The sequence below is a fragment of the Pinus tabuliformis genome, chromosome 8, assembly GCF_031772625.1.
Source record: "Pinus tabuliformis cultivar Carrire ecotype Pingquan chromosome 8, CPIR1, whole genome shotgun sequence".
Taxonomy (NCBI): domain Eukaryota; kingdom Viridiplantae; phylum Streptophyta; class Pinopsida; order Pinales; family Pinaceae; genus Pinus; species Pinus tabuliformis.
Window position 1 is genome coordinate 1,348,992,864 of NC_142294.1, and position 24,932 is coordinate 1,349,017,795.

At 36.5% G+C, this 24,932-nt stretch overlaps 2 protein-coding genes across 3 annotated transcripts; one reads left to right on the forward strand and one right to left on the reverse strand.

Moving 5' to 3' along the window:
- Positions 1 to 6,861: 6,861 nt before the first annotated feature.
- On the forward strand, positions 6,862 to 10,032 carry LOC149240495 (uncharacterized). Of its 2 annotated transcripts, none has more exons than XM_089373730.1 (2): positions 6,862 to 7,380; positions 8,890 to 10,032. In XM_089373730.1, the coding sequence occupies exons 1-2, from the start codon at positions 6,939 to 6,941 to the stop codon at positions 9,756 to 9,758; spliced, it is 1,311 nt and encodes a 436-aa protein (XP_089229856.1). In that variant the 5' UTR covers positions 6,862 to 6,938; the 3' UTR covers positions 9,759 to 10,032. The 2 variants fall into 2 exon arrangements, with proteins under 2 accessions (XP_089229856.1, XP_089229857.1); XM_089373731.1 differs by having other exon boundaries at positions 6,862 to 7,227; positions 8,890 to 10,031.
- Positions 10,033 to 14,340: 4,308 nt separating this feature from the next.
- Positions 14,341 to 17,333, reverse strand: LOC149240496 (uncharacterized). Its single transcript, XM_089367313.1, has 2 exons — positions 16,962 to 17,333; positions 14,341 to 15,186 (listed from the first exon to the last, which is right to left on the reverse strand). The coding sequence occupies exons 1-2, from the start codon at positions 17,248 to 17,250 to the stop codon at positions 15,140 to 15,142; spliced, it is 336 nt and encodes a 111-aa protein (XP_089223439.1). The 5' UTR covers positions 17,251 to 17,333; the 3' UTR covers positions 14,341 to 15,139.
- Positions 17,334 to 24,932: the final 7,599 nt, after the last annotated feature.

A 24,932-nucleotide genomic window follows, 5' to 3' on the forward strand; every position in this document is an offset into this window, starting at 1 on the left:
AAGAAATCTGTAGTTATTCCATCCCAATGTCTCTATATACATTCCCATACAGAGAAGTAGGATTCCAAAATAAATAGAAACAACACATGGGTCCACAGACAATTCACGACTTTTAATTAGTTTTTAAACAATTTGTGTTTGCTCGAATTTTAAATTGTTTCATTTAATATTTATATGATAAAAAAAATTCTTAGTTGAAGATGATTTTATTTTATTAACCAATAGTATGTTTGTAATCTTTATTTATTTTTTACAAAATGATAGAAAATAAATATATGATATAGAAGTTTAAAATATTAGTTAAAAATTATAATTAATTTTTTTAAAGGAATAACAAAAATAACATTCTTTAACAAAATGGAAAAATCTATCATAACTCAGTTGTCAAATAAAAAATGAGGACAGTCATCAGTGGGTGCAATCTCTCAATGCAAGTTACCTTATTCAAGGAAAACTATGCGACCTAGAATCACCTTGTTGGCAGTTCGTAAGCAGACCAAATACCTCTGAATCTTAAGTTGTGAACCAGTTTCCTTAACAAACTTTCACTTCAACAAAATACTATCTTAGACAGTTAACTGTGTCTTAAATCCAAGTAAAACAAACCCTTAAGAAATAAAAACAATTATAAAACATTTATACAATAAAATAATTATTATTAATAGTTTTTTTTTAAATAAAAAACATAATATAGTTTAAATTCTTAACCTATAAATATAATAATACTAACTTATTGCAATGAAATATAACCTTAACCTATAAATATAATAATACTGACTTATTGCAATGAAATATAACCTTACTAACTTATTGCAATGAAATATAACCTTGCCCTTAAAATTTGATCATTCAACCTTTAATACTCAAGAAGTAACGGCATTACTTCTCCCTCCCCATTTTCTATGAGATTTAATAATTACACTTATTTTATCCCTCTCCACTTGTTTGGTCTTTACTTACATTGTAAACCTTTGGTAAAAAGAATTATAATAACAAAGATAATCTAAGATTTCGGGAGGCAGGAAGAGTATTGTACCTTATCCCACACGGGAACCGTGACAACAATTCAGCTATAATAATAGACAGAGATGAGCAGATATATCATAAGCTGGGCAGTGATGAGATATAGCACCAAAAGGAGGTTACAAGTTCCTTCTAATAATCAGTTCGATGTCTACGCTGATATTCGTTCATCTGAGTCCATAGTGGAAGTGAGGTATATTAATTATTATTACTGTCGTTGTAGTGTAGTGGTGAGTATTCTCGCCTGTCACGCGGGTGACCCGTGTTCGATCCCCGGCAACGGCGGTCTAATTTTGATGTAATTTGCTTTTTAAGGTCTCCACAAGGAGTTTAGTAGTAAACCCCAGATTTGGATTCCTAATATTTGTTAACTTCGAAGCGAGCAGATGACTTTTCGGTCACCATAGTTCAATCGGCGCAACAGCCATGACTTTAAAATTTGTCACAATTTGCATTTTAAAGCCTACACAGGAAATGGGTTTTAATTAATTTAAATTTGCATTTTAAGGCCTACACTGGGAGGTTGATGTTGATTCCTAGGTGTTTTTATTCCTGCAACATGTAAATTCTTTATTTCTTTATTTTAATGGTGAATTGGCAATACATTACAGTAATTTAAAAGAAACTTACCATCACATTTATAGATTGTTCCTTTAACATTAAGATCAGATAGTTGGTAAGCTAAATATATTAAGAATTTATGATTTAGCAAGAGTCCAAAATTTAACATGGGGAGCTTATTTTTGAGCTTTATTATAATGGGCCAAAGATGTTCCCATGCTAGATTTCAAACCAAATAGAAGGGGTAACATCCCATTGTGCCAACTAATCCATCTTAAGAGGAGATGAATGGAGTAAAATTAATAGTGAAGTTGTTATTTGTTTTGGGGAATGCTGAAATTGTTATTTGTTTTAGGGTCGCTAAAATCAATTATTGTTTGATCCATGAGGTGTAGACAAATTATTTTGTGTTAGATTTAAAGATCATAGATTCAAATCTATTAATACGTAAATACAATTTATATTAATAATATCCAATATAAAACCAAATCAATCAATGTCTTTCTTTTTTATATCAAAATTATAATAAACATGATACATTTCTGGCATAAACATAACCACAAATATATATGCATATGATATTATAATAAACACATAATACACCTCTTGCATAGACACAACCACAAGCATATATGCATATGATAGGGCAATGTAGTATGCCCTCAAACTTTTAAGTTGGCAGTATATTTACTATTAACATTAAGAAATAGATTCTTACTATCTTAGTTGTAAAAGAGTCATTATACATTTTATGTTATTATAATAAAAATATATATATAAATTAATTAAATTATAATTTTATAAAATATTATTAATTATAAAAACAATTATTATATAAGTTAAACATATATACATTTTAAAAACATAGAACAAGTTACTCATATTTTATTATAGAGATTATTAATTTGTAAATAAACTTTGTTACAATACCATGGGCCAGTACCATACTTTATCGATACCACATGCCCAATTCTCTTATATCATATGACCTTGTTCATATGACAATTTTTTTAATTAATCAATTTAACTAAAGGAGTAAAAAGGGCATCTTTCAAAATTATATGAAAGATTTCTATATGGTATTTGAAAGAACTTTAACAAATCTTTCCATGCTCATTTCTCATGGCTCATGCTCCAAAAACTCTCAAATCAAGCGGACAGGAATACTAATGGAATATCCAATGGGTTTTTTTTATGGTGCTGCACAAAGGAATACATGTGGCTGTGGATTTTGGATTGCCATTTCATACGAATTGGCATACATAATTCACTAGAATGGGGGAAGTGGCACTAATACCAGGGTAAAAGCAATGGCCTTATGGGGCCTTTTATGGTTCACCAATTTCCTTGGTATCCCTGATATTCATATCTATGGGGATTCCAAGATTATCATAGACTAGGTTAAGGGCAATGTTAACATCAACAATCCTTTGCTACTTAGATGGCTGGGGAGAATTGGTTTTCTATGGAATCAACTCAACAATTCTACAATTATGCACATTGGCAGAGAAAAGAACAAGGAAGCTGATGAACTTTCAAAGAGGGGACTACTAGGTAATTTTGGTAATATGCACTTGGAAATAACTTTGGGTCATAATGTTTTTGATGTTGGAGAATTCCCTTTCCCTGGGTAATTTCTATATCCCCTCTTTCTTTTGTATATTTTTGTATCTCTACTAGTATAATATTTGTCAGCTCTCTCACGAGGATGGATGGACAAGTTGCTTGATCACTTGCTTGGATAGATGGAATGGAGGAGTATCTGATAATCCATGTACATACCTTTTTTGGTCAAATGTTTTGTTGTAATCATCTATGTCTATTTTTTAATTCTGGAACAACACAGGGCCTATGCATTGTTCTTTCTGTATTATGTATGTTGTGATATATTTGGATGGGAAGCATGATATGCTCACCCAGATGGACTTTATGATGTAATGGATTTGGCAGATGATGTTTATATCTTGTATATTGATCATATAATATAATATATTGTGCTTTTTTCGTACTTAAAAATATGTCAATTTAACATTTAATCAAAAAGACAAATGCATATGTAATTATGTGTCATCTAAGCGACTATAAAATATCACAACCAATTGTTCGATAAATATTTTAATGTCTTTTCACTATGATCCCATCTATAAGAACATGTGTAAACTTGAAAACCATGGACTAGGCATATCATGAAGTCACACTAAATAGGTGCAGTCTTTGATGTTGTTGTTGTTGTTTTTTTTTTGTTTTTTTGTTCTTTTTTTTGTGTTTTAGATATAGTTGTAATTTTTAATTATTTCAAAATAAATTTTAAAAATCATTACATAATCAATGTTATAGATATGTTATAGCTCATAGGGCTTTGGATTGAGGGTGAATGGGTGCACTCTTAAGGCACTCCTTGCGATAGGTCACCAGTTCAAATCCCTCGTGGGTGCTTACCAGTTCAAATCCCCTCGTGGGTGCTTACCTAACGAAAAAAATGTTATAGATACGTTCAAGTGTATTGATCATCTATTAAACTTATGACAAATTTTTTGAAAATATCAACCAACTAATGTGGTTCATCTTGAGAGCCAACTAATTCCAGATGCATTATTAATGCATTGCACAACAATATATGCATCTTTAGTGGACAATTTAAATGCATTGCACAATAATATTCTATCAAATTGCAATATTTAAACTAAGTGGAAAGTACTAACTATAATGTAACACTTGTTTGTTTTGGGTTAGTGACAATTGTACACTAAAAAATTATTGATATTTGTTTAAGTTTGGTGAAATTAATATAATTTTAAGTTGTTTAATTTTTTAAAATATTATTATGATTATAAAATAATTTTTATTATTAAAAAAATAATTTGTAATTTTATATTTTCTAATAAATAAGTGTTTTGTAATAGTATATAATTTCTTAAGTGATTGATTTTGGATATTAACAAAAGTATAGATAAAAATATGGATATTTTTCCATATTGGTTATAATTTGTAATTTTATATTTTCTAATAAATAAGTGTTGTGTAATAGTATATAATTTCTAACTGGTTGATTTTGGATATTAACAAAAGTATAGGTAAAAATAAAAATGGATATTTTTCCATATTCCTATTATTTATATTTTTTGGGGTTTTTTTATATGTAGAATTGTTAATTAGTTTTTAAAGAGTTTGCTCAAATTTTAAATGGTTTCATTTAAGATTTATATGATAATTTTTTTTCTTAGTTGAAGATTATTTTATTGCATTAATTAATGGTATGTTTGTAAATTTTATTTATTTAAAAAAATTTCGAAAATAAATATATTATATAGAAGTGTAAATTGTTAGTTTAAAATTATAATTGGAGAATTTTTTAAAATAATAACATAATATAACATTTTTTTAGAATGAGAAAATGTATCATAATTAAGTTGTCAAATTAAGAATGAGGACAATTATCATTGGTTGCAATCTGTCAATGTAGATTGATTTATTCAAAAAAAAACCATGTGACTTGGAATTACCACTTTGGCCAAATACCGATAAATCTTCCATTATTAACGAGTTTCCTTGACAGCGTTTCAAAGTCACTAGTAAACTTTCATTTCGGTCAAATACTATCTTGAAACCTTAACTAATTTCTTAAATCCGAATAAAACAGGCTCTTAACTAAACAAAAATAATTTTAAAATATTTTATAAAATAAAATAAAATAACTATTATTATCACTTTCTTGTTTTTCAAATAAAAAACATAATATAATTTAAATTCTTGACTTATAAATATAATAATAACTTATTACAATGAAATATAACCTCGCCCTTAAGATTTGATATATCAACCTCTAATACTCAAGAGGTACCGCCACATTAATTCTCCCTCTCCAATCTCTATAAGATTTAATAATTACACTTATTTTATCCCTCTCCACTTGTTTTGTCGACTTACAATGTAAACCTGGGTAAAAAGAATTATAATTGCTCGGTTGCACGTATCATCTCATTCTTTAATTGAGTATACTCTTAAATGACATCCATACAATTTTATTTTTATTTTTTACATGCAATTTTATTAGAACTTACTCCTCTCCCTTCTCAATAATGCTAAATTTTGCAGCTATATTCAATGATATGTTAATCAATTACAAAAATTGGAAAAGCCCAAGCATTTCATGTTTGTTACGTCAAGATTTTGCTAAATCAGGAGCATTTCATGTTTGTTACGTCAAGAGATAGCTAGATTGGGCTCTATATCGTGTTGGACTTGCAGCTGTTGACTTAAAAAGAATTTGAAGTCCAGGATTCTATCTACGATCCAAGAAGATTTGTGGTGGAGTAATGTTTTTGGGATTTTTTCCATTCTAAGTTGTAAATTTTTTGGATCAATAGGCACTCTAACTTTTTATGTTATTGGATTATGGCTATGAGAGAGAACTTTGCTACACTATTGAGATATTCAATCTCTCTAAACTTAGAGAGCTTGGTCTTAAGAAGCGGAAGGGCATCCATGAAGAACCATAGCCTGCACCTATATGCAACTGTTTACCATCTATCACACACTGCCATGTATGTTTTGCCTTATTTATGGGGTGAAACTTTCTACAGGATGCTTTCACTGGTTGTCATTTCTGGAAGTTTTTGTATATGGGGGGCTTGGTAAGGTGAATCACATCATATTTTTCGCCTATTGTCTCAGTTTTACTCTATATTTTCTCTACCAAGGACATATAGGGTAGTCATAGCATGCTCATTTATAGTTTCTTGTTGTCGGAACTCTGTCATATATTGTTGATATTTGCCCTCACCATTTATATCCTCCACTCCATTTTCGTTATTCACTTTCATCCACTGATTTATCGTCCATATGTCATCTGAGTCTGAATCAATTTAGGATGATTGGTCTTTTTTCTCTACTGGGGAGGGTTCGTGTCTGAATTCAAACGTTCTCACTTTGCTTTGGAACCAGTGGACCAGTTCTTTCTATATTACCAGAACCTGCAAATAATTTGGGTTTCGTATTTGCAACTACTGGATGACCTGCATGGCATGTTATTGTTGGTGGTGTTGTGAGGAGTTGTAGTTTTCCCTTTCTACCTGTCTTACTTGTTTCCCTTTCTGCTTGCCACTAGCTTACTGGCCTTCGGCTCAGGGTTTTTTCTTGGTCATTTCCCAGTGCCGGAATCCTGTATTTTTTGGCAGATTTCAAATCTCCAGGGTTGGTGGGTGGCATTTACTCCCTAAATCACTCGCCATTTATGCCTAGATGTCATCGGACACTTTCCCATGTGATCTAGGGCAAGGGCTAACCAGCCATATATTGCTCCATTAATGCCCTTGCCAGCTATGTATGGGCAGCGGATGGCATAAGATGGATACATGACTCCGGCCGGCGACATTGTATTCTCCGGCGACATACCTGGGACCCACCACACGATTGCCCGCCCGCCTCCCGCTTTCCACGTCAGCGCACGGATTCATTTTCAAATGAAACTCGCCTTCCCTCGCGCCCATTTCATTAAAATTAATTTGCAACCTGCTCTGCGCATCCTGCATCCTGCTTCGCGAACCCTCTGCATCCGAGTTCAGACTGCTCTGCGCATCCGCTGCATCCGAGTTCAGACTGCTCTGCGCATCCGCTGCAACCATCCGCTGCATCCGAGTTCAGGTTTCTGTGTTCAGGTTTGGATGACCCCAAAATGGGCTATAGCTTGTTGGTTTCTGTGTTTTTGTGCAGGTTTGAAGGTTCAGAACAGAAAGCCTTATCTTCATTTTCAGCCACATACCAAGGGTAATATCACGGTATTTCATCCTAAAATTGGTAAGGGTTCTTCAAACAAAATCCCTGTGCTTTTCCAAGGCTTTTTCTTTTATTTATTGTGTGTTTTCTTTGTTGTTTTATGTTTTCTACAGTAAGAAATCATTCTCAGAATAGCAAATTTCCTAAACTAACTCCTGGACTCCATCAACCAATAAGAATTATAATAAGGCACTGGTATACTAATCTTGTGGTGTAGGATTTTGTGATTGTAGGGAAGCCTCCCATGACTTTATAGGAATTGACCTAAATAGTGGGAACTCATGCTGAGACGACAATGGGCACTTTTTTTCTATGGTGTGCCTCCCTAGCATCTTGTCGGACCTTAACAAGACTACTAATTGAATTGTAATAGTCCCTCAGAAAGAGTAATGACATCTTCATTCTCATCCTTATTAGAAAGTCTACCAGCCATATCCTAGAAGATCATAGGATTATAACAATGACTACTGTTGGAAAAATTCTTCCTCTCCTCTTGACAAGAAGAGGTGCATCTAAAGTCCCTTCTTTTAACTAATAACTGCACTTGTTAACTTTTTGTATTTAATTTGTGGATTTGATTAAAAATTGAAACCGTATGAAGCAACACAGACATGAGCCTTCTGAGATAGTTCTAAATGCTAAATCTTCTCTTGCAGATATTATCGGTGGCTTGTGACTTTTATAAAAGAAGTTTTTCTTGATAACCTTTTTTACTTCTACGATGAAATATGTTTTGTCAACTTCATCTAGTGCCCTAAGCTCATATGGAGTTTTATCATTTAAATATTTTATCATTTATTTTGTTGTTAGGACTTTGTTTTCCAACTCATTATTAATTATTTTGATGACTGTATATGACTTTGAGATATATGACTGTATATGACTGTATTTTGATGACTGTATATGACTGTATATGACTGTATTTTGATGACTGTATATGACTTTTGATGACTGTATATGACTGTATTTTGATGACTGTATATGACTTTTGATGACTGTATATGACTGTATTTTGATGACTGTATATGACTTTGTTTTCCAACTCATTATTAATTAGTTTTGTTTCTTTCATTTTATGAATTGAGATGCCTTTCTTTGATATTAAATTGTACTTTTGCCTCTACTAGAGTGCCCATGTTTCCTCAATTCTATTTCAAATAATCTAAGATCTGATAATGCTTTGGACATTTGTTCTACAAGATCCTAAGTATATATGGCATTTGAAGTGGAAGCAACACAGACATGAGCCTTCTGAGATAGTTCTAAATGCTAATTCTTCTCTTGCAGATATTCAATTTCATTGTTTCTTCATATAAACTCTTATAGCAGTTGCGCCTTTTCTTTTTCTACTTGTAAAAGTTATGTTGTTTGTACATGTTCAATTCCTAGGATTTTCAACTTTTTCCTCAAGGACTGCATTTTTGTTTATGTGTTTTGAAGGAGAATATTGATAGCCTTTATGTTAATTGGATTCACTCCCATATTCATTGTTAACTTCTTATATTCTTGTTTTTTTCTTTTTTGTTACAGCTGAAGCTCCTCCTGGTGCTTTGTTATTGCGTGAGGAGATCAAGGATCAACAGACCTTGGCTCAATCTACAGTTGCAACAGTTGCTCAATCTACAGGACTAGTATCTCTGTCTCAATCTACTGGGTTACATGTTCCTCTATCTATGAGTTCACAGTCAGCCAACAATATAAATTTTCAAACGCCTTTGCAAGGAGTCAAACAGAGTGAGTTGAAATCAGCTTCATCAATTGCTAAATCCAGTGAAGTCAATCTGGCAGGTGCAAAATTTACCTCAAATGTATCCCAGTCAAAATTGCTTGAGATTGTCTCCAGAAGTAACCGACTTATGCAATGGGCATCTGCCAAACCAGCTGAACATGTGCAACCTGTTTCAAGTGTCCAGACGACAACTTCTGGCAGCACTGGTTTTGATAGAAGGTTGGATGGTAATTCCAATTGTGTGGCCAGGGAACCATATGGTGATACAAAACTATCAGGCATTTCTAGTAGTGTTCCTCAATTTATTCAACAGCAGGCACCCATGGACATGCCTCTGTATATGCGTTCACAGCTGAGCTGGATGCATCCTCAGAATCTGTCATCTCATGCCACTTCTCAGGGAGGTGTAAACTCGATGTTAGAATTGCCGAATTCAACCACACAGAGTCCTTTTAATTGCAGGCAGATACCAATGGGAGCTGATACATCCCAATCTCAAAAACAACTATGGAAGTCTTTACCTTCAAAACAGCCTTCTCAACAGACATCTGAATTTTCAAATTCGATTCCACCAGATTTGAATGTAGAAAAACAGTCTCCAAGGTCTCCAGTTAGGCAGTCTTCTGGAATGCTGGTTGATTCACAGCCTGATTTGGCCCTCCAGCTTTGATTTATTGAGCATTTAAAAGGTTGACAGGGAACATAATTATGTGTGAATCTCTTGGGACAGTTTTGAATAACTTGAACTTCTTAGTGGTTGGTGAAATTTGTTGGCTAGTTAGGGCATTGAAACTGGTTTCCTTCTATTTGTATGTTTAGCTATGCTTGTGGTTCCTTTGCAGGCAAACCAACTTGGTCTTTGTAATATCAAAAGCTCTGCATTTTTGCGACCATTGAAACAGTTCTGTTAATATTATTAAGGGAAAAATTCATGAACTCTTAATTATTTCAAATTCTGAGTTTTTCTTGTTTTCATTAATTATACACAATTCCCACTTGGTCCTGAACTTTGGCTACTGATGACCTGTGATTCTCCAAGCAAGTTTCTAGGAGTACTGCACTGTTTCTAGACTATTCTGTCAGCATTGTCGTCAAATCTATATCAAACCTCTTTTTCCATCCATATTTTCAGGCCTTAAAAGAAGTGTGGATTGATAGCACAGCATAATTCAGGTGGAGATTGAGAGGCACAGAAATGTCTAAAATATAGCATTTGAAGCTGTCAAGGCAGACAATATATTACAAAACCTAATAAACTCTGGAATTGTTGATAAGGAAGTAATTTTGTAATTATTGAGGAAGATAATGCTTCCTTGACAGTACCCTCATGCTATGAAACTCTCGGTAGGCACAACCATCAGCAATATAAACTACAATCCAGCACTGTAAAATGATTGGCATCATTAATCTCTTGGTTGACTAGAAAGTCTATGCATCTCTGCATATGATGTTGCAGGAAACAACTTAACGATACCAGTGTCATATTGGTGTGATAAGAACTAGTGTATTATGGCAACTCTGACATTCTATTGGAAGTCTGAATCACTGTAACAGAATTTTTGCAAGGTTCCAGAATGACCAAAGAAATTGTGCTTCCCAATGCTATATGAAATGAGGACAGTGGGATCTTTGAAACATTCAGAGGCATACAAAGTGAACGGGCTTCCCATTGTTGTGCATCAATGGACATGATTATCACAGCTCGTTTAACCATTTATGTCATATTGGTTCTTCCAGAGACCCTGAAAACCCTTGGGACATGGTCGAATATAAAATTGTCATAGATCCAAACAGAACCATGATTAAAGTTCTGAATTTCAGTTGAACTGACACACAGTAAATGGCTGATTCACGTTGATGAAAAACTCACCTGTTCTTGAATCATTTCAATTTTCACTATATGTGACATTTGGTTATTCCCTGGGTACTAATATTTCTCGTTGTATGGAGGGAATAGAAATCCCATCTAATTAAAATAACTGAATGGAACGCAAAAGGAAGAAGCATCAGTCAGTTTCTCAAAACAAATTGTTGGAAGCACATTGGAGGAGATTTCAAGAGGGTGTGCTCCATTAAGGAAAACTGTTGAATGGAACATCAGTTTGAGATGACGGTATACACATTAAATCAGAGATCAGTTTCAATGGTAGACATGAACAGCACCAATCTGTTGTCAATTTTCGGTAACACTGGTTTTCCTATCAATTGAGTGGCCAGTTTCTGCAAATTAATAATCACTTAATTTACAGATTTAATTGAAATGATGATTTTTCAAAAGTGAGTACAATTTCTAGGTGAGGCCTAAGATCAAATCTAGGGATTGCCATTATAATTGCAAGGGTATATTCAATAGCCAAATATACCAGGAATTTTTGATTTAGCAAGATTTGAGACTCCACGACAGTGGGGGAGCCTACTCTTTGAGCCTTATCACAAGGAGCTAAAGATACCCCTGTGTGATTTGAAACCGGGTGGAGAGGATAACATCCCATTGTGCCAACCACTGAAAAGAGGATTTGAAATTTTGAAACTGGATAAAGGGGACAATATATCCCATTGTGTCAACCACTAGATCGTCCCATCAAGAAAAAACAAGCTCGTCCCATGAAGAGAAAACAAATCCAAATTTTTAAGCATGTTTTGAAGACATAAATTTTTAAGCATGTTTTGAAGACATAAAAGGTTCATGGTAACTGATTTGGTTTGGCAGGATATGATAAAAGAGGCATGCAATTGAAGAGATTAAAAACTCAACAGCAGGCATTAAGTTTTATTTTGTGAAACAATACTTTATCTTTTAGTTAACGAGAGAGCAAAAGAATAAGAAAGGTCATTTGGGTTGTTATCCTGCCCCTGAAGATAAGTGAGAGATCAGAATGTGAGGGCAGGTGACTGAGACTCCTGGTTAAGATATTCTAGCCAAAAGCAAAAGGAAAAATTCTCGAGAGAATTCACACTAACAGTAATGTAAGTTATTATCACCAATCAGAATCATAATGTTCATATTGTTGCAGGATAAACTTAATTGGAATTAATTTTGAATAAAAACCACCAAAAGCACAGACAACCCAGATAATGTATAATTGCCCCTTTACTATACTTGTATGGTAAAATTGTGCAGTGCATATATTACTACAACAGGGGCAGTAAACTGTCCCTTCCCGAGTGGTAGAGGTCCACTTATCATCAAAGATATGAAATGTAAATGTTTCTCCAAGTACTGATCTGTTATAGATGCCAGGATCACCACCAGCAATGCTCTGATTATATTGCTGTGTATGCTCGGATTAGTTTCTCCAAGTACTGATCTGTTATAGATGCCAGGATCACCACCAGCAATGCTCTGATTATATTGCTGTGTATGCTCGGATGCTGTGTATTGCTGTGTATGCTCGGATTAAGCATAATCAATCTCCCCCCCAATGACATCCATTTATGTTTCCAACTATCTAATTTATATTTAAACTTGCCAATTAACCATTCCCATTTCTTAATTTTGAATCCACACAGTTTTAAAATGAATCCCAAGTAGTTGAAACCATCATCTATATGGTTGGAAGATATCCCAAAAAGCTACCTTATTTCCTCCAATACTGATTCATCTTTTCCATTATGTATTAATTTTGACTTTGTTTCATTGAATAACAGTTCAGAGGTATCCCCAAATATCTTAATTCTTTTATGAAAGATGGACCATTCAGCAATAGAAATCTATCCCCCAAATAAAATATCATCTACGAACATAAGATGTGTTACCTATAGGTAATTGGAAACTCTGACCCCTTTGATGTGGCCTGTGTCCCATGAATCCTTCAATTTCCTGCTTAATGTGTCTATTAGCAGAAGGAATAGTAAGGGTGACAATGCATATGCCTGTCTCAACCCCTTATAGGCTGAGAAGAACTTAGAAGGTAAACCATTGATAACCACAACAAAATGTGTAGATTTAATACATCCCATGATCCATTTTGAGTTATGTCTACTCATACCCATTTTGATCAACATTAATAACAAAAATTATCAATCAATGAAGTCATAGGCTTTAACCAAATCCAAAGTAGACATGATTTATGATCTCTATATTTAATTGAATGGATCATCTCCTGTGCTATTCCAATGGTGTCTTGTATCTTCCTTCCTTCCATAAATTAAAATTGTTCTTGAGTAATAAAATTCGATAAAATCAATTTAACTCTTCTGGAAATCAATTTATATATCACTTTATAAACCCATTTACAAAGGGATATGGGCCTAAAATCAACAAAATTCTACAGATTCTTCTTCTTAGGAATCAATACAATAAACTTGCCATTTATGGCCCCCGAGATATATCCCATGTCATTATCTCTATATATGTAATTATCAGGAACAACCTCAATTCAGTGGAGCCGGTGGAATAATTTTCTTTAAGAGGTGCTTATTTTTTCAGTCTAAAGCTGGTCTAGAGAAAGAACTAACCATTAACAAATTTCAGAGTTCAATTAACAAATTTTCAAAGCTCGTGACCTTAAAGTTGACTCTCTTTCTTGCTGATGGAAAAATGTGTAAACAACATCCAAATTTATGTGATTCATAAATGGTAATAAACTAGATGAAGAGTGCATGCACTATGGAAAGACAAATGTTAAGATCGATTTTGAGGAAGTCTAGTTCATCACAAAACAATTTTACCATATTTTTTCAACATGTGTAACAGGAAAAGGATTGAGATGACAGATGGTCTTTCCAAAACTGTTAAAGATCCATTTTAAGTCGAGTTCATCACAACCAATCTCTTTTCAACATGAGTACAGGGAAAGGATTGAGATGGCAGATGGTCTTTCCATAACTACTTTCTGGTTGATTCATGGTCGTTGGCACATTATTCAAGAGAATTAATACTTACATGTTCCAAGTCATCAGCATTCTAAGTTTATATGTAGGTGTTAAGGATTCCAACTTCGTGTCAAGCAACAAGTTGAAGGAAATAAATATGTGGTGAGTGCATATAGTATGGAAAGCAAGGAAAAGAAAGGAAACATTACCTAGAATTGCTTGTGTGTTGCAAACCCTACTCAACAAAAATGCTTCAAATGAAGGAAATCAGATTGCTTGTGCAGATAGTTGTGTTGTTTTATGGAGCAGCTGCAAGTATGTGGATGGAATTAACAGGTGTAGATAACAAGGTAACTATGAGCCTTTGGTACCCTCCAAGTATTAATAGGCAATCATGAATGATGCTTGAAGAAGATTGTGCATACATATTATTAAGCTGAGGAGTTATAATTCCATGTCCAATAGTAGTCTAGTCAAGTTTGAAAAATATTAAATGGACATAATTAAAACCAATCAAACATTCACATATTCATATGCACTGAAAGCAATGATCCACACATTTGCCAACTTGTGGATGGCCTTCAGAATCACCAGTAGGTTAAGAATAATTAGTTCACCTCAAATATAATGTACATAATTGGACACATGAATTCAGTTATAACATGATTGGACATCCAAGGTGAATGATATTACAAAACCAAAAAAAAGTACATTAACGAGTACTTTACTGAAAGAACCACGGTATCAGAATCCCAATAAAAATGACAACCATGGTGTATACACATAGTCGAGACCTATATTGATGCTGATCAATGTTTGCCAATGGAATGAACGATGATCCTGAATCATCTCTGGCACCTGCATCTACACTTGAGATTGCTCCAACCATTAGATCAGAAGAGATTTTATGGATCTTCGCAACGTGCTTTATCGAAAAAGAATTAAATCGAGCACTCCAGATTTTTGCCTCTGTAGAGGGGCCTCAAATTGTCTGCGCGAACATTGTAGATGCCTTCCATGTGATTACAGATTAATTCTGAGTTTGTCAGCACTGTTATGTTATTCACCCCATTGTGTTTTGCCTCTTTTAAACCTGCAACGAGTGTAATGTAGTATGCTTCGTTATTGGTTGTCTTTCCCTGCACTTCCCATATTCTATAAATCACATGATTTTTTGCCCCATTGTGAAGGACAATTTTTAAAGATGCTGGACCCGGATTAGGGCGGCATGATACTTCAATGCATAGTGTCCACTTTTCCACCATTCCATGGGCTTAGAAGCACTGCATAGTGACAACAACAAAATAGATTCATGTTAGAATACTTTAACATGACAAAATATCCTGATTGAAATTGATTATTTTTATGCTGCCTCAAGTCTGAATGCACATCCTTGAAAAATAACAGAAAATACCATATCAGTGATAAGACTTAGAGGATGCACATCCTCAGCATCAGCAAGTGTCAGAGGATGAGTCCTCTACCACAATTTGGCTTGACAGCTCTTCAGGTTAATTTTGTTTGGTTTATCCTTCGGTAGATTAACTAAAAATTAGTTAATGGTTTGTTTGTGTTGTTGTAAAACTTTGAGAAAACCCATACGAAACAGAGAAGTAGAGCAACAGATCTCCCGCCCGAGAAAAACAAAGATCAAACAAAGATCTCACCCTTCAAAACTTCTAACAGAGATATCACCATTCAAGACTTCTGCAGTGGAGAGCCCTACTCATACCCACCTTTCAGACACCCTACTGGTTTGAAGTTTGAGGAGGTAGGAAGATGAGCAGCAGCAGCATTAGCAATGAGCAATGTGAAGGCATAGTAATACCCATGTAACAAGATTTTAAAAATCTATCAACATGGCATGTTGCATTTGCACATCAGTGGAAACTTTCATAACTAATTATGAGCAGCATTTCAGAGTAACAACCTCCATATGAGAGGTCAAAGAATATGGCAAGCTGTGATGGAAGATCTTTTGGCACAGGGGATGAACAAAGCCAATCAGGTAAGCTCTACTAGTTTTCTCTGATGCATATTCATATATCAGAAAAGTGTTGAAACTTGGAAGCCATGAAAATGGAATGTGATCTATGAATTGATTTTTTGCAGGCCATTCTTACTGGTTGCTCAGCAGGTGGCCTGGCTACATTTATTCATTGCGATGATTTTCATGATCTTCTGCCCAAGGGTGCCATAGTCAAGTGCATGCCAGACGCTGGATTTTTACTGGATTCGTATGTCCTCAATAACATCCTATTTGATATCATGCACACCCATGCTTTATTTCTATTCTAAATTTTATGCACATTTTGATAGATGTCATAAATTTCATGATGCAGGAAGGACGTGTCACAACAAAAACAATTTAGATTTTACAGTAATCAGATCATCACATTTCATGTATATATCTGACTCTGATATTTCCTTAAGTTCATTAAAGGATTTATTTTGCTTTCTTCATATCTATTTTTCATTCTCATTGTATTGTTAAATTTGATATTTTATTGTAGGGATCTTTAAAACATTTTCCAGGGGCTTGCACTTCAAAAATGAATCCTCCAACTCTGGTACTATGATGTTCATATAAAGTTACCGTCACTTGAAATTATGTTATAATTGCACTTCCCTCTAAGAGTTGTTACTAACATTGGATGATACAAAATGGCAGTGCTTCTTTCCACAATACCTCTTACAGATCATCAAAACACCACTTTTGGTTGTTAATTCTGCATATGATCCATTACAGGTTAGATACAATTTGTTCTGTCACTCATACTTATTTTCTCTGTAGAATATAACATATTGAATAATACTGGATATGTTTTCAAGGCTGGTATTTTGTTTCTACAGATTGGAAATATTTTGGTACCTGTTTCAGCAGATCCAACTAATAGTTGGCAGAACTGCAAGAGGAGTATTTCGAACTGCGGTCCATCGCAATTGAAAATAATGGAAGGTTGAATTTTAAGCAATATACAAGTCCCTTGTTTCTAGATTGGGTCATAGCTCTCCACGGATATCCATCGATGAAGATTGGGTTAAGTCAGAGAAATACCTGAACTCGGATGCAGCGGATGGTTGCAGCGGATGCGCAGAGCAGTCTGAACTCGGATGCAGCGGATGCGCAGAGCAGTCTGAACTCGGATGCAGAGGGTTCGCGAAGCAGGATGCAGGATGCGCAGAGCAGGTTGCAAATTAATTTTAATGAAATGGGCGCGAGGGAAGGCGAGTTTCATTTGAAAATGGATCCGTGCGCTGACGTGGAAAGCGGGAGGCGGGCGGGCAATCGTGTGGTGGGTCCCAGGTATGTCGCCGGAGAATACAATGTCGCCGGCCGGAGTCATGTATCCATCTTATGCCATCCGCTGCCCCTACATAGCTGGCAAGGGCATTAATGGAGCAATATATGGCTGGTTAGCCCTTGCCGTGATCTAGGGACCTCATACACTGCTCCACATCAGGTTGTTTATTCCTTGTGTTAGTATACCATCGTTTTGCCTGTTTTGGACGTCCTTCTGGCGGCGATCTCTCCCTTGGTGGGATGTGGGCTTTATTCCCCGCATGCTCCTCTTCCTCGTGAACGTTGCCTATCCTGATCCTGAGGTCTGGGGTGGCATTGCTCTGACATTATTATTTTTTTACTTTCTCAACTACCTTCTGTACTTTTCATTAATTCTGTCAGGGTGGCCCTTACGGGTTTTACTCTTTGTGTTTTTCTTTCCAAATTGGGGGTATGGAGGTTCTTAACTCCGACACGTCTACCAACGAGGCTCTCATTCGGGCCACCATCGATGTTGAGTCACACCTTATGCATTCATCTAGGGTTGATCGTCAAGGTGGCCCACGATCCCTCGATGCTTGGCACACTATCCTAGGTGACGCTCAGGTGCCAGATGGTGGTCATGCATCCCTTAATCTGCAGGGTGGCGAGCATGCAGTTTATGGTCGTCGATCCAAGCATCGACAACGCTCCATCAAGACCACCACCCCGCCGCTTGCTCTGGCTTTGGACAATGTTGTTTTGATTGATCGTATCTCCAGTTTACAGAAGTGTGCTCTCATCGATCGATGATATTTTCATGGAATTAAGTGATTCTGAGATGAGAATTTGGGTGGAGAAGAAATGGAAAACTATGCTGGGATATATGCCGACTATTGTGCATCTGTTGAGGGGTTGGTATAGCTTTCACTTTCTCAGTCAGGAGGATTTGGCAAAAATCAAAGTTGTTCCATGGATTAATGGCAAGAGTTTCCTGGCGCTCCATTCCTGGTACATTGGGTACAATCCACTCAACAACACGCCACAAAACAAGCTTATCTGGGTGAAATTGCCTAGATTACCAATTAATCTTTGGACAAAGCAGGTTCTTATGGATATTGGTAATGCCATCGGCAAGTTCATTTATGTTGATCCACGTTGTTTGGGGGCACCTGACAAACGCGTCGCTTGGATCCTGATTGAGAAGGAGTATCAAGGGGGGTTTTTCGGACCATATTGAACTTCACTGGGGGGAGACTCAATTATCTCAGAGACTGGATTTCTGGGGTGTTCCCTTCAGATGCTCATATTGTCATCATATTAGGCATCTGTTGGCCCAATGCCCACATCGGTCGGGTGGCCGTATGCAAGGATGGAATTGTTTTGGTGCGTCGTCGAAGTCACAATCTGGCAGAGGTCGTCCTAGGATGAGCAATCAACATGGTTTTACATCTCGGCATCATTCAAGTATTCTTCAAGGCTCTCATTCTTTCCGTCCTCATGCATTTGGCTCCTCGATAAATGGTTCCTCGCCCATCATGGTACCATCATCTCCTATATCCTCTACAAATTCTGATATCCCAGCCTCTATAAGTCCTGCTAAACATTTCCGAAAACCCTCACCGAGATCTATCCACCACTGTCAGGGAATATCAACTCCTTTTTCGGCACCATTTCTATCACACGATGTTCCCTCCACTTCCCATATTATGTATGTTCCATCTCTGTCACCCTATCATATTCCTAATCGAGCTAAGGGACCTAGAAATAGCATCACTCCGCCTAATTAACCACTGGACTCTCCCACTAACTTTGTTGGCACTGACCTGGACTTTCTATTACAAAGGAAAACACTGGACTTGCGTACGCTTACTATCCATAAGCCATCTAGCTCTCATATCCCCTCAATAATCCAACCTCTGTTGGGAACATTATTGTCCGGTAGAAACAGAATCATGGAAACCATCATTTTCGGGGACAACCCAGGCCTATCCCACTGACCTCTCCTATGGATCTCTTTCTGGTTGATGTACCTATTGCTGACATCCCCCCCTCACGGGCCCTTGGAGCACGACTGCCCGAGCAGGAGTTTTCATGACTTTTATTATCTCCCTCAATATCCAGGGTCTGGGGGCTGCCCCGAAATATCTGGCTCTCAAGTGTATTATCTCGACTCTTCATCCTTATATCATTCTCCTTTAAGAAACCATGCATTTTGTTCCTCATGTTGTACAATAATTTCAGAAAATGTTTCCTGGAATGGCATATTGCTACTATTGCCGCTGCGGGTCTCTCTGGTGGTCTCGTGGCCTTATGGGACCCTCGATGGGTCAAGATTAAAGCTTTCAAATGTTTTGCGGGCATTCTACTTGAAGGGAATATCCACGGACTCGGTGGTCGTGTCCATATCCTGAATATATATGCTCCATATAGGGATAGGATTGTATTCTGGGACAGGTTGATATCATCTAGGATTATTGAATTGGCCTCCCTCATCATTGCTAGGGATTTAAACTGCACTATTGTACTAGATGAAGGATGGGGATGGTCCAGGAAGATTGATCCCCTGACCGAGATGATTCGTGACGCGATTCTAGAGCATAACTTTGTGGATATATGCCCTCCTAAAATGGCTCCCACATGGGACAATGGTCGTGCTGGTGTGGCGTATTTTGCAAAGCGACTAGATCGGTTTTTAATGCATGAGCAGTTGGTGGCTCGTCTTGGTGATGTCCATGCGGAAATTATCAATAACTTTTTATCTGATCATAGACCTACTGCATTACATTGGAGGAGGGTGAATATACGACTAGGCACGCCTTTTAAATTTAATAGGACCTAGTTAGATGATCCAGACTTTAAGTTATTGGTGAAGAATACATGGAGTCGTGAACGTGTTGAGGGACCTTCCCCTATGGTTCACATACTTGACAAGCTAGATATCCTCCGTGGGGAGGTTAAATCTTGGAAGAAGTTGAAGTTTAAGACTTTGAAAAAAGGAAATAAATGATATCCAATGTGAACTGGATACTTTACACCCTTTGATGGCCACCAATAGTCTACCAGAATCTACCCGGTCATGCATTTAGGCCCTTGAGTTAAAGAGGAAACAACTCCTTTCTATGGAGGAAGCCACTTGGCACTTGAAGAGTTGGGCTATTTGGATCAAGGAAGTGTAGAAATTTTGAATAATATGACACTTATTCACAGAGATTATCCCGATTATACACTATTGCGGAATACATGCATAATACATAACCTCCTCTACGTTGATCATCAATTTAGCAGCATTAAAAACAATGAAACATCAATCACATGTGCACATTGAAGCATCAATCACACATATCAACACAGTATGTAACCCAGGGAAAGCATACAGCTGAAAACCCCACACTATCTGTATATTATAATTATTGAGAACATGTAACAATATATAGTACAATACTCCTCCCAAGTACTCAGTACTATCTCCACCTGTTACCCACAAAACTAGCTCAGATCCGAACAAGTCACAGGTTCAAATCTCCTCCGCTGCTTTGCCTGCCTCCACTGCACAATCCTGCAAGAGAATCACGTGAGCACAAGCTACAATTGCCTAGATATTGGCCCACACTGCGCAATCCTCATTGGCATTACTCAATCCATGCATGTGCAAATCTCATGCACAACTGATAGTCACAACTCACCCTTTCACTTACCTCTAACACCTGTCTCTGTTGAATTGTCCATGCACTGAGTTAACTAATGTATTCTTTAGTTGCTTTATGAGTTAATAATTAGTGAATTAATTAATATTTAATTCACACAACTCATCACTAGTGTATTCTTTAGTTAGACTAAATACAACTAGTTCAACTAAGTCAAATTGAACACAACTCCATCAACTCCACATCCAACTCCACAAAACTCACATGCATGAGTTCTAACTGAAGTCCTCCATGCAATAGCTCAACTAACACATAAGAAACCACGTGATTCCTTTTGTCAGCTGCATGTGCCACATCCGTAGCTCGAACTGAAGTGCTCCAAGAGAATAAGATAATGTTTAGAGTCCAAATATTACTAAGGGCTAATAATATTTGACTGTTTCTATTTTTAGCCTGGTAGTCTAAAAATAGACTCTAATCACTCCACTGTGAACCAAAAATAGAAGTCCATCTATTTTTCCCAACATGACCAATCATCCATAAACAACATCCTGCAACTCATAGACCATGATCCATATGTCTAAAAATAGACATAGTCTAAAAATAGACTTTGCGCCAAAAATAGTCTGCGGGCCCACTTAGTGAAGGCGACTCCTTTCCACTAAACTCCATCATCTTGTTGCATTTTCAACAGGAAGGGGACCGAAACACAAAATTCTTCCATCGATTTGCTATGATCCATATGTCTAAAAATAGACATAGTCTAAAAATAGACTTTGCGCCAAAAATAGCCTGCTGGCCCACTTAGTGAAGGCGACTCCTTTCCACTAAACTCCATCATCTTGTTGCATTTTCAACAGGAAGGGGACCGAAACACAAAATTCTTCCATCGATTTGCTATTCACAGACGCAACATAAATTCTATATGGGAGATAAAATACGTTGATGGACAATATATTCAGTGGTGGGAGGAGATTAGTAAAGCTGATGTCTCCCATTTCTAGCTAGCTTATGGTCGTAACGAGGGTATTGTAGTAGAAGATCTCATATGGGGGATTGATCCATATCCAACTATGTATGATGAGGATTCAAATGTTGCATTATACAAGAAAGTCATTGAAGAGGAATTACATGAGGTTCTTAAATCCTTAAAAGGTCATAAAAGTTCGGGGTCGAACGAGTGGACGGTAGAACTATTCACACACTTTTTCGATATGTTCAAAAATGACCTGTTGGACATGGTGGAGGAGTCAAGGATCACGGGAAATATTCACCATCTCATTAACTCCACATATATTGCTATTATCCCAAAGCGTTGCCCATCAACCTACTTCGCGAATTTCAAGCCCATATCATTGTGTAACCTCATTTACAAAGTCATTTCTAAAACCATTGTTGGTCGTATGTGGAGGACATTATCATGCCATATATCTCTAGAACAATATGGGTTCCTTCAGGATAGACAAATACATGATGCTATCGCTAACGCTCAAGAATGTATGCATTCGATACATACAAAACAACTCAATGCTGCCATTATGCAAGTGGATTTATAGAAGGCATACGATTGTCTCGATTAGGGATATCTCAGACTGGTACTTTTCAAAATTGATTTACAACCCAGATCTGTTGACTAGATAATGGGGTGTGTAATAAATGTCAATTATGATGTGATTTAAAATGGATACCCAACTCAATTATTCTGGGTTGGCCAGGGACTTTGTCAGGGATGTTCCCTTTCTCCACTTTTATTCATTTTGGCGATGGATGGGCTGAGCTTGCATATAAAAAATATGGTGGCACATGAACAATTCCAGGCTCTGCAGATGGGGAACAACATCAAAATATCACATGGCTTCTTTGTCGATGATGTACTCATCATGGGTATGTTAAATCGATTTGCATGGTTATGTCTTTTTCATATTTTTAGGAAATTTGCTAATGCCACTGGCCTGCATATGAATGTTCAAAAATCTATTATTTTTCATGGATGTTGTGACATGGATATAATTGCATATATTAAAAACTTGTTTGGTATAGAGGCAGAGATGATGAAAAATGGTATGAAGTACCTTGGGTACCATATCAAACCATGCAGTTATAGGATTGTTGATTGGCAATGGCTTGTGGATCGATTTTTTAAAAGGATATATGGGTGGGAATTTAGATGTTTGTCACTGGGGTTCGGGTCATCCTTACCCAAGTTGTCCTCACTCAATTGGGGGTTTACTGGGCACATCCTTTTCATATACCGGTCACCATCATTAATAGTCTTAATCGAACCATTGCTAATTTCATATGGGGGCAGAGTCATGGGCAAAAGAAATTTCATTTGGTTAAGTTGTCCAACATTACTTTTCCGAAGGTCATGGGTGGTTGGGGGGTTATGGATCTACGTCGTTTTGGATGGTTGCTACTGATCAAATCTCTATGGAGGAGTATTTTTGGGTCGAGTACTTGGAGTAGGTTTATCAAACATAAATATTTTAAGGATCATGATTTTTTGTTTTGGTACCATAAAGGCACTATTGGATCCCTCCATGGATCAAAAATCTAGCTTAGCTTTCATAAGGTTGCTAAAATCTTTCTTCAACATCTTGCGTGGACCATGGGATCGGGCCACAAGATCCTTATCAGTGTTGATCAGATTTTGGGTGCTGGCATCGACTATAATATCTATGTGGGGCTCATATGCTTCTTAAATGGACGTGGCATATACTTCCAAAATCAAGCCATTGCATATTGGTGAGGTCCCTGCCCTGTTTGGAAACATGCACAGGACATGGGTCTATTTGAGCAGATGGACCAAGAGTGGAACCGGATTGTCACTGGCATGAAACATCTTGGTATTTGAAATGTAGGTATTCATGACAACCTTATTTGGACAGGGAAGATGAAGTCTGGAAACATCATTGTTGTTGATACATATAATAATTTCTTTTTGTATCGAGGATGCTCAGCAGGGGGAGCATCACGTCTTATACGCATATTGGAAGACCAAAATTTCAAACAAAATTATTCTTTTCTCATGGTTGGTATTCCACAAAAAAAATCTCTCATGGGAGAATTTGCAGAAGAGGCAGTGGCATGGTCCTAGCATTTTTTTTATATGCAGAATGGACGTGGAAAGAAACAATCACATGTTTCTCAAATGTCACCATACGGTTCAAGTATGGAAAAAATTGTCATCTCATATCGGTTTTCCTTATATTCAACATGACTGCATTGTGGATTGTATGAAGTGGTGGAGCACTCAGAAAATTGTATGGAGATCCATTCCACTTTTACTTTTATGGGCTTTATGGAAATGGAGAAATAAGTGCATCTTTAAGAATTCTACGGAAGATTTCTATATGGTATTTGAAAGAACTTTAACAAATCTTTCCATGCTCATTTCTCATGACTCATGCTCCAAAAACTCTCAAATCAAGCGGACAGGAATACTGATGGAATATCCAATGGGTTTCTTTGATGGTGCTGCACAAAGGAATACCTGTGGCTGTGGATTTTGGATTGCCATTTCATACGAATTGGCATACATGATTCACTAGAATGTGGGAAGTGGCACTAATACCAGGGTAGAAGCAATGGCCTTATGCGGCCTTTTATGGTTCACCAATTTCCTTGGTATCCCTGATATTCATATCTATGGGGATTCCAAGATTATCATAGATTAGGTTAAGGGCAGTGCTAACATCAACAATCCTTTGCTACTTGGATGGCTGGGGAGAATTGGTCTTCTATGGAATCAACTCAACAATTCTACAATTATGCACATTGGTAGAGAAAAGAACAAGGAAGCCGATGAACTTTCAAAGAGGGGACTACTAGGTAATTGGTAATATGCACTTGGAAATAACTTTGGGTCACAATGTTTTTGATGTTGGAGAATTCCCTTTCCCTGGGTAATTTCTATATCCCCTCTTTTTTTTGTATATTTTTGTATCTCTACTAGTATAATATTTGTTAGCTCTCTCACGAGGATGGATGGACAAGTTGCTTGCTCACTTGCTTGGATAGATGGAATGGAGGAGTATCTGATAATCCATGTACATACCTTTTTTGGTCAAATGTCTTGTTGTAATCATCTATGTCTATTTTTTAATTCTGGAACAGCACA

Excerpts from the sequence above, each read along its gene's own strand:
- LOC149240496 (XM_089367313.1), bottom strand. The coding sequence starts at position 17,250 with ATGACTCCGGCCGGCGACATTGTATTCTCCGGCGACATACCTGGGACC. Across the intron at positions 15,187-16,961 it reads TCCGCTGCATCCGAGTTCAG|TGCTTCTAAGCCCATGGAAT; the intron begins GTATTTCTCTGA and ends GTCACTATGCAG.
- LOC149240495 (XM_089373730.1), top strand. The coding sequence starts at position 6,939 with ATGACTCCGGCCGGCGACATTGTATTCTCCGGCGACATACCTGGGACC. Across the intron at positions 7,381-8,889 it reads GGTATTTCATCCTAAAATTG|CTGAAGCTCCTCCTGGTGCT; the intron begins GTAAGGGTTCTT and ends TTTTTGTTACAG.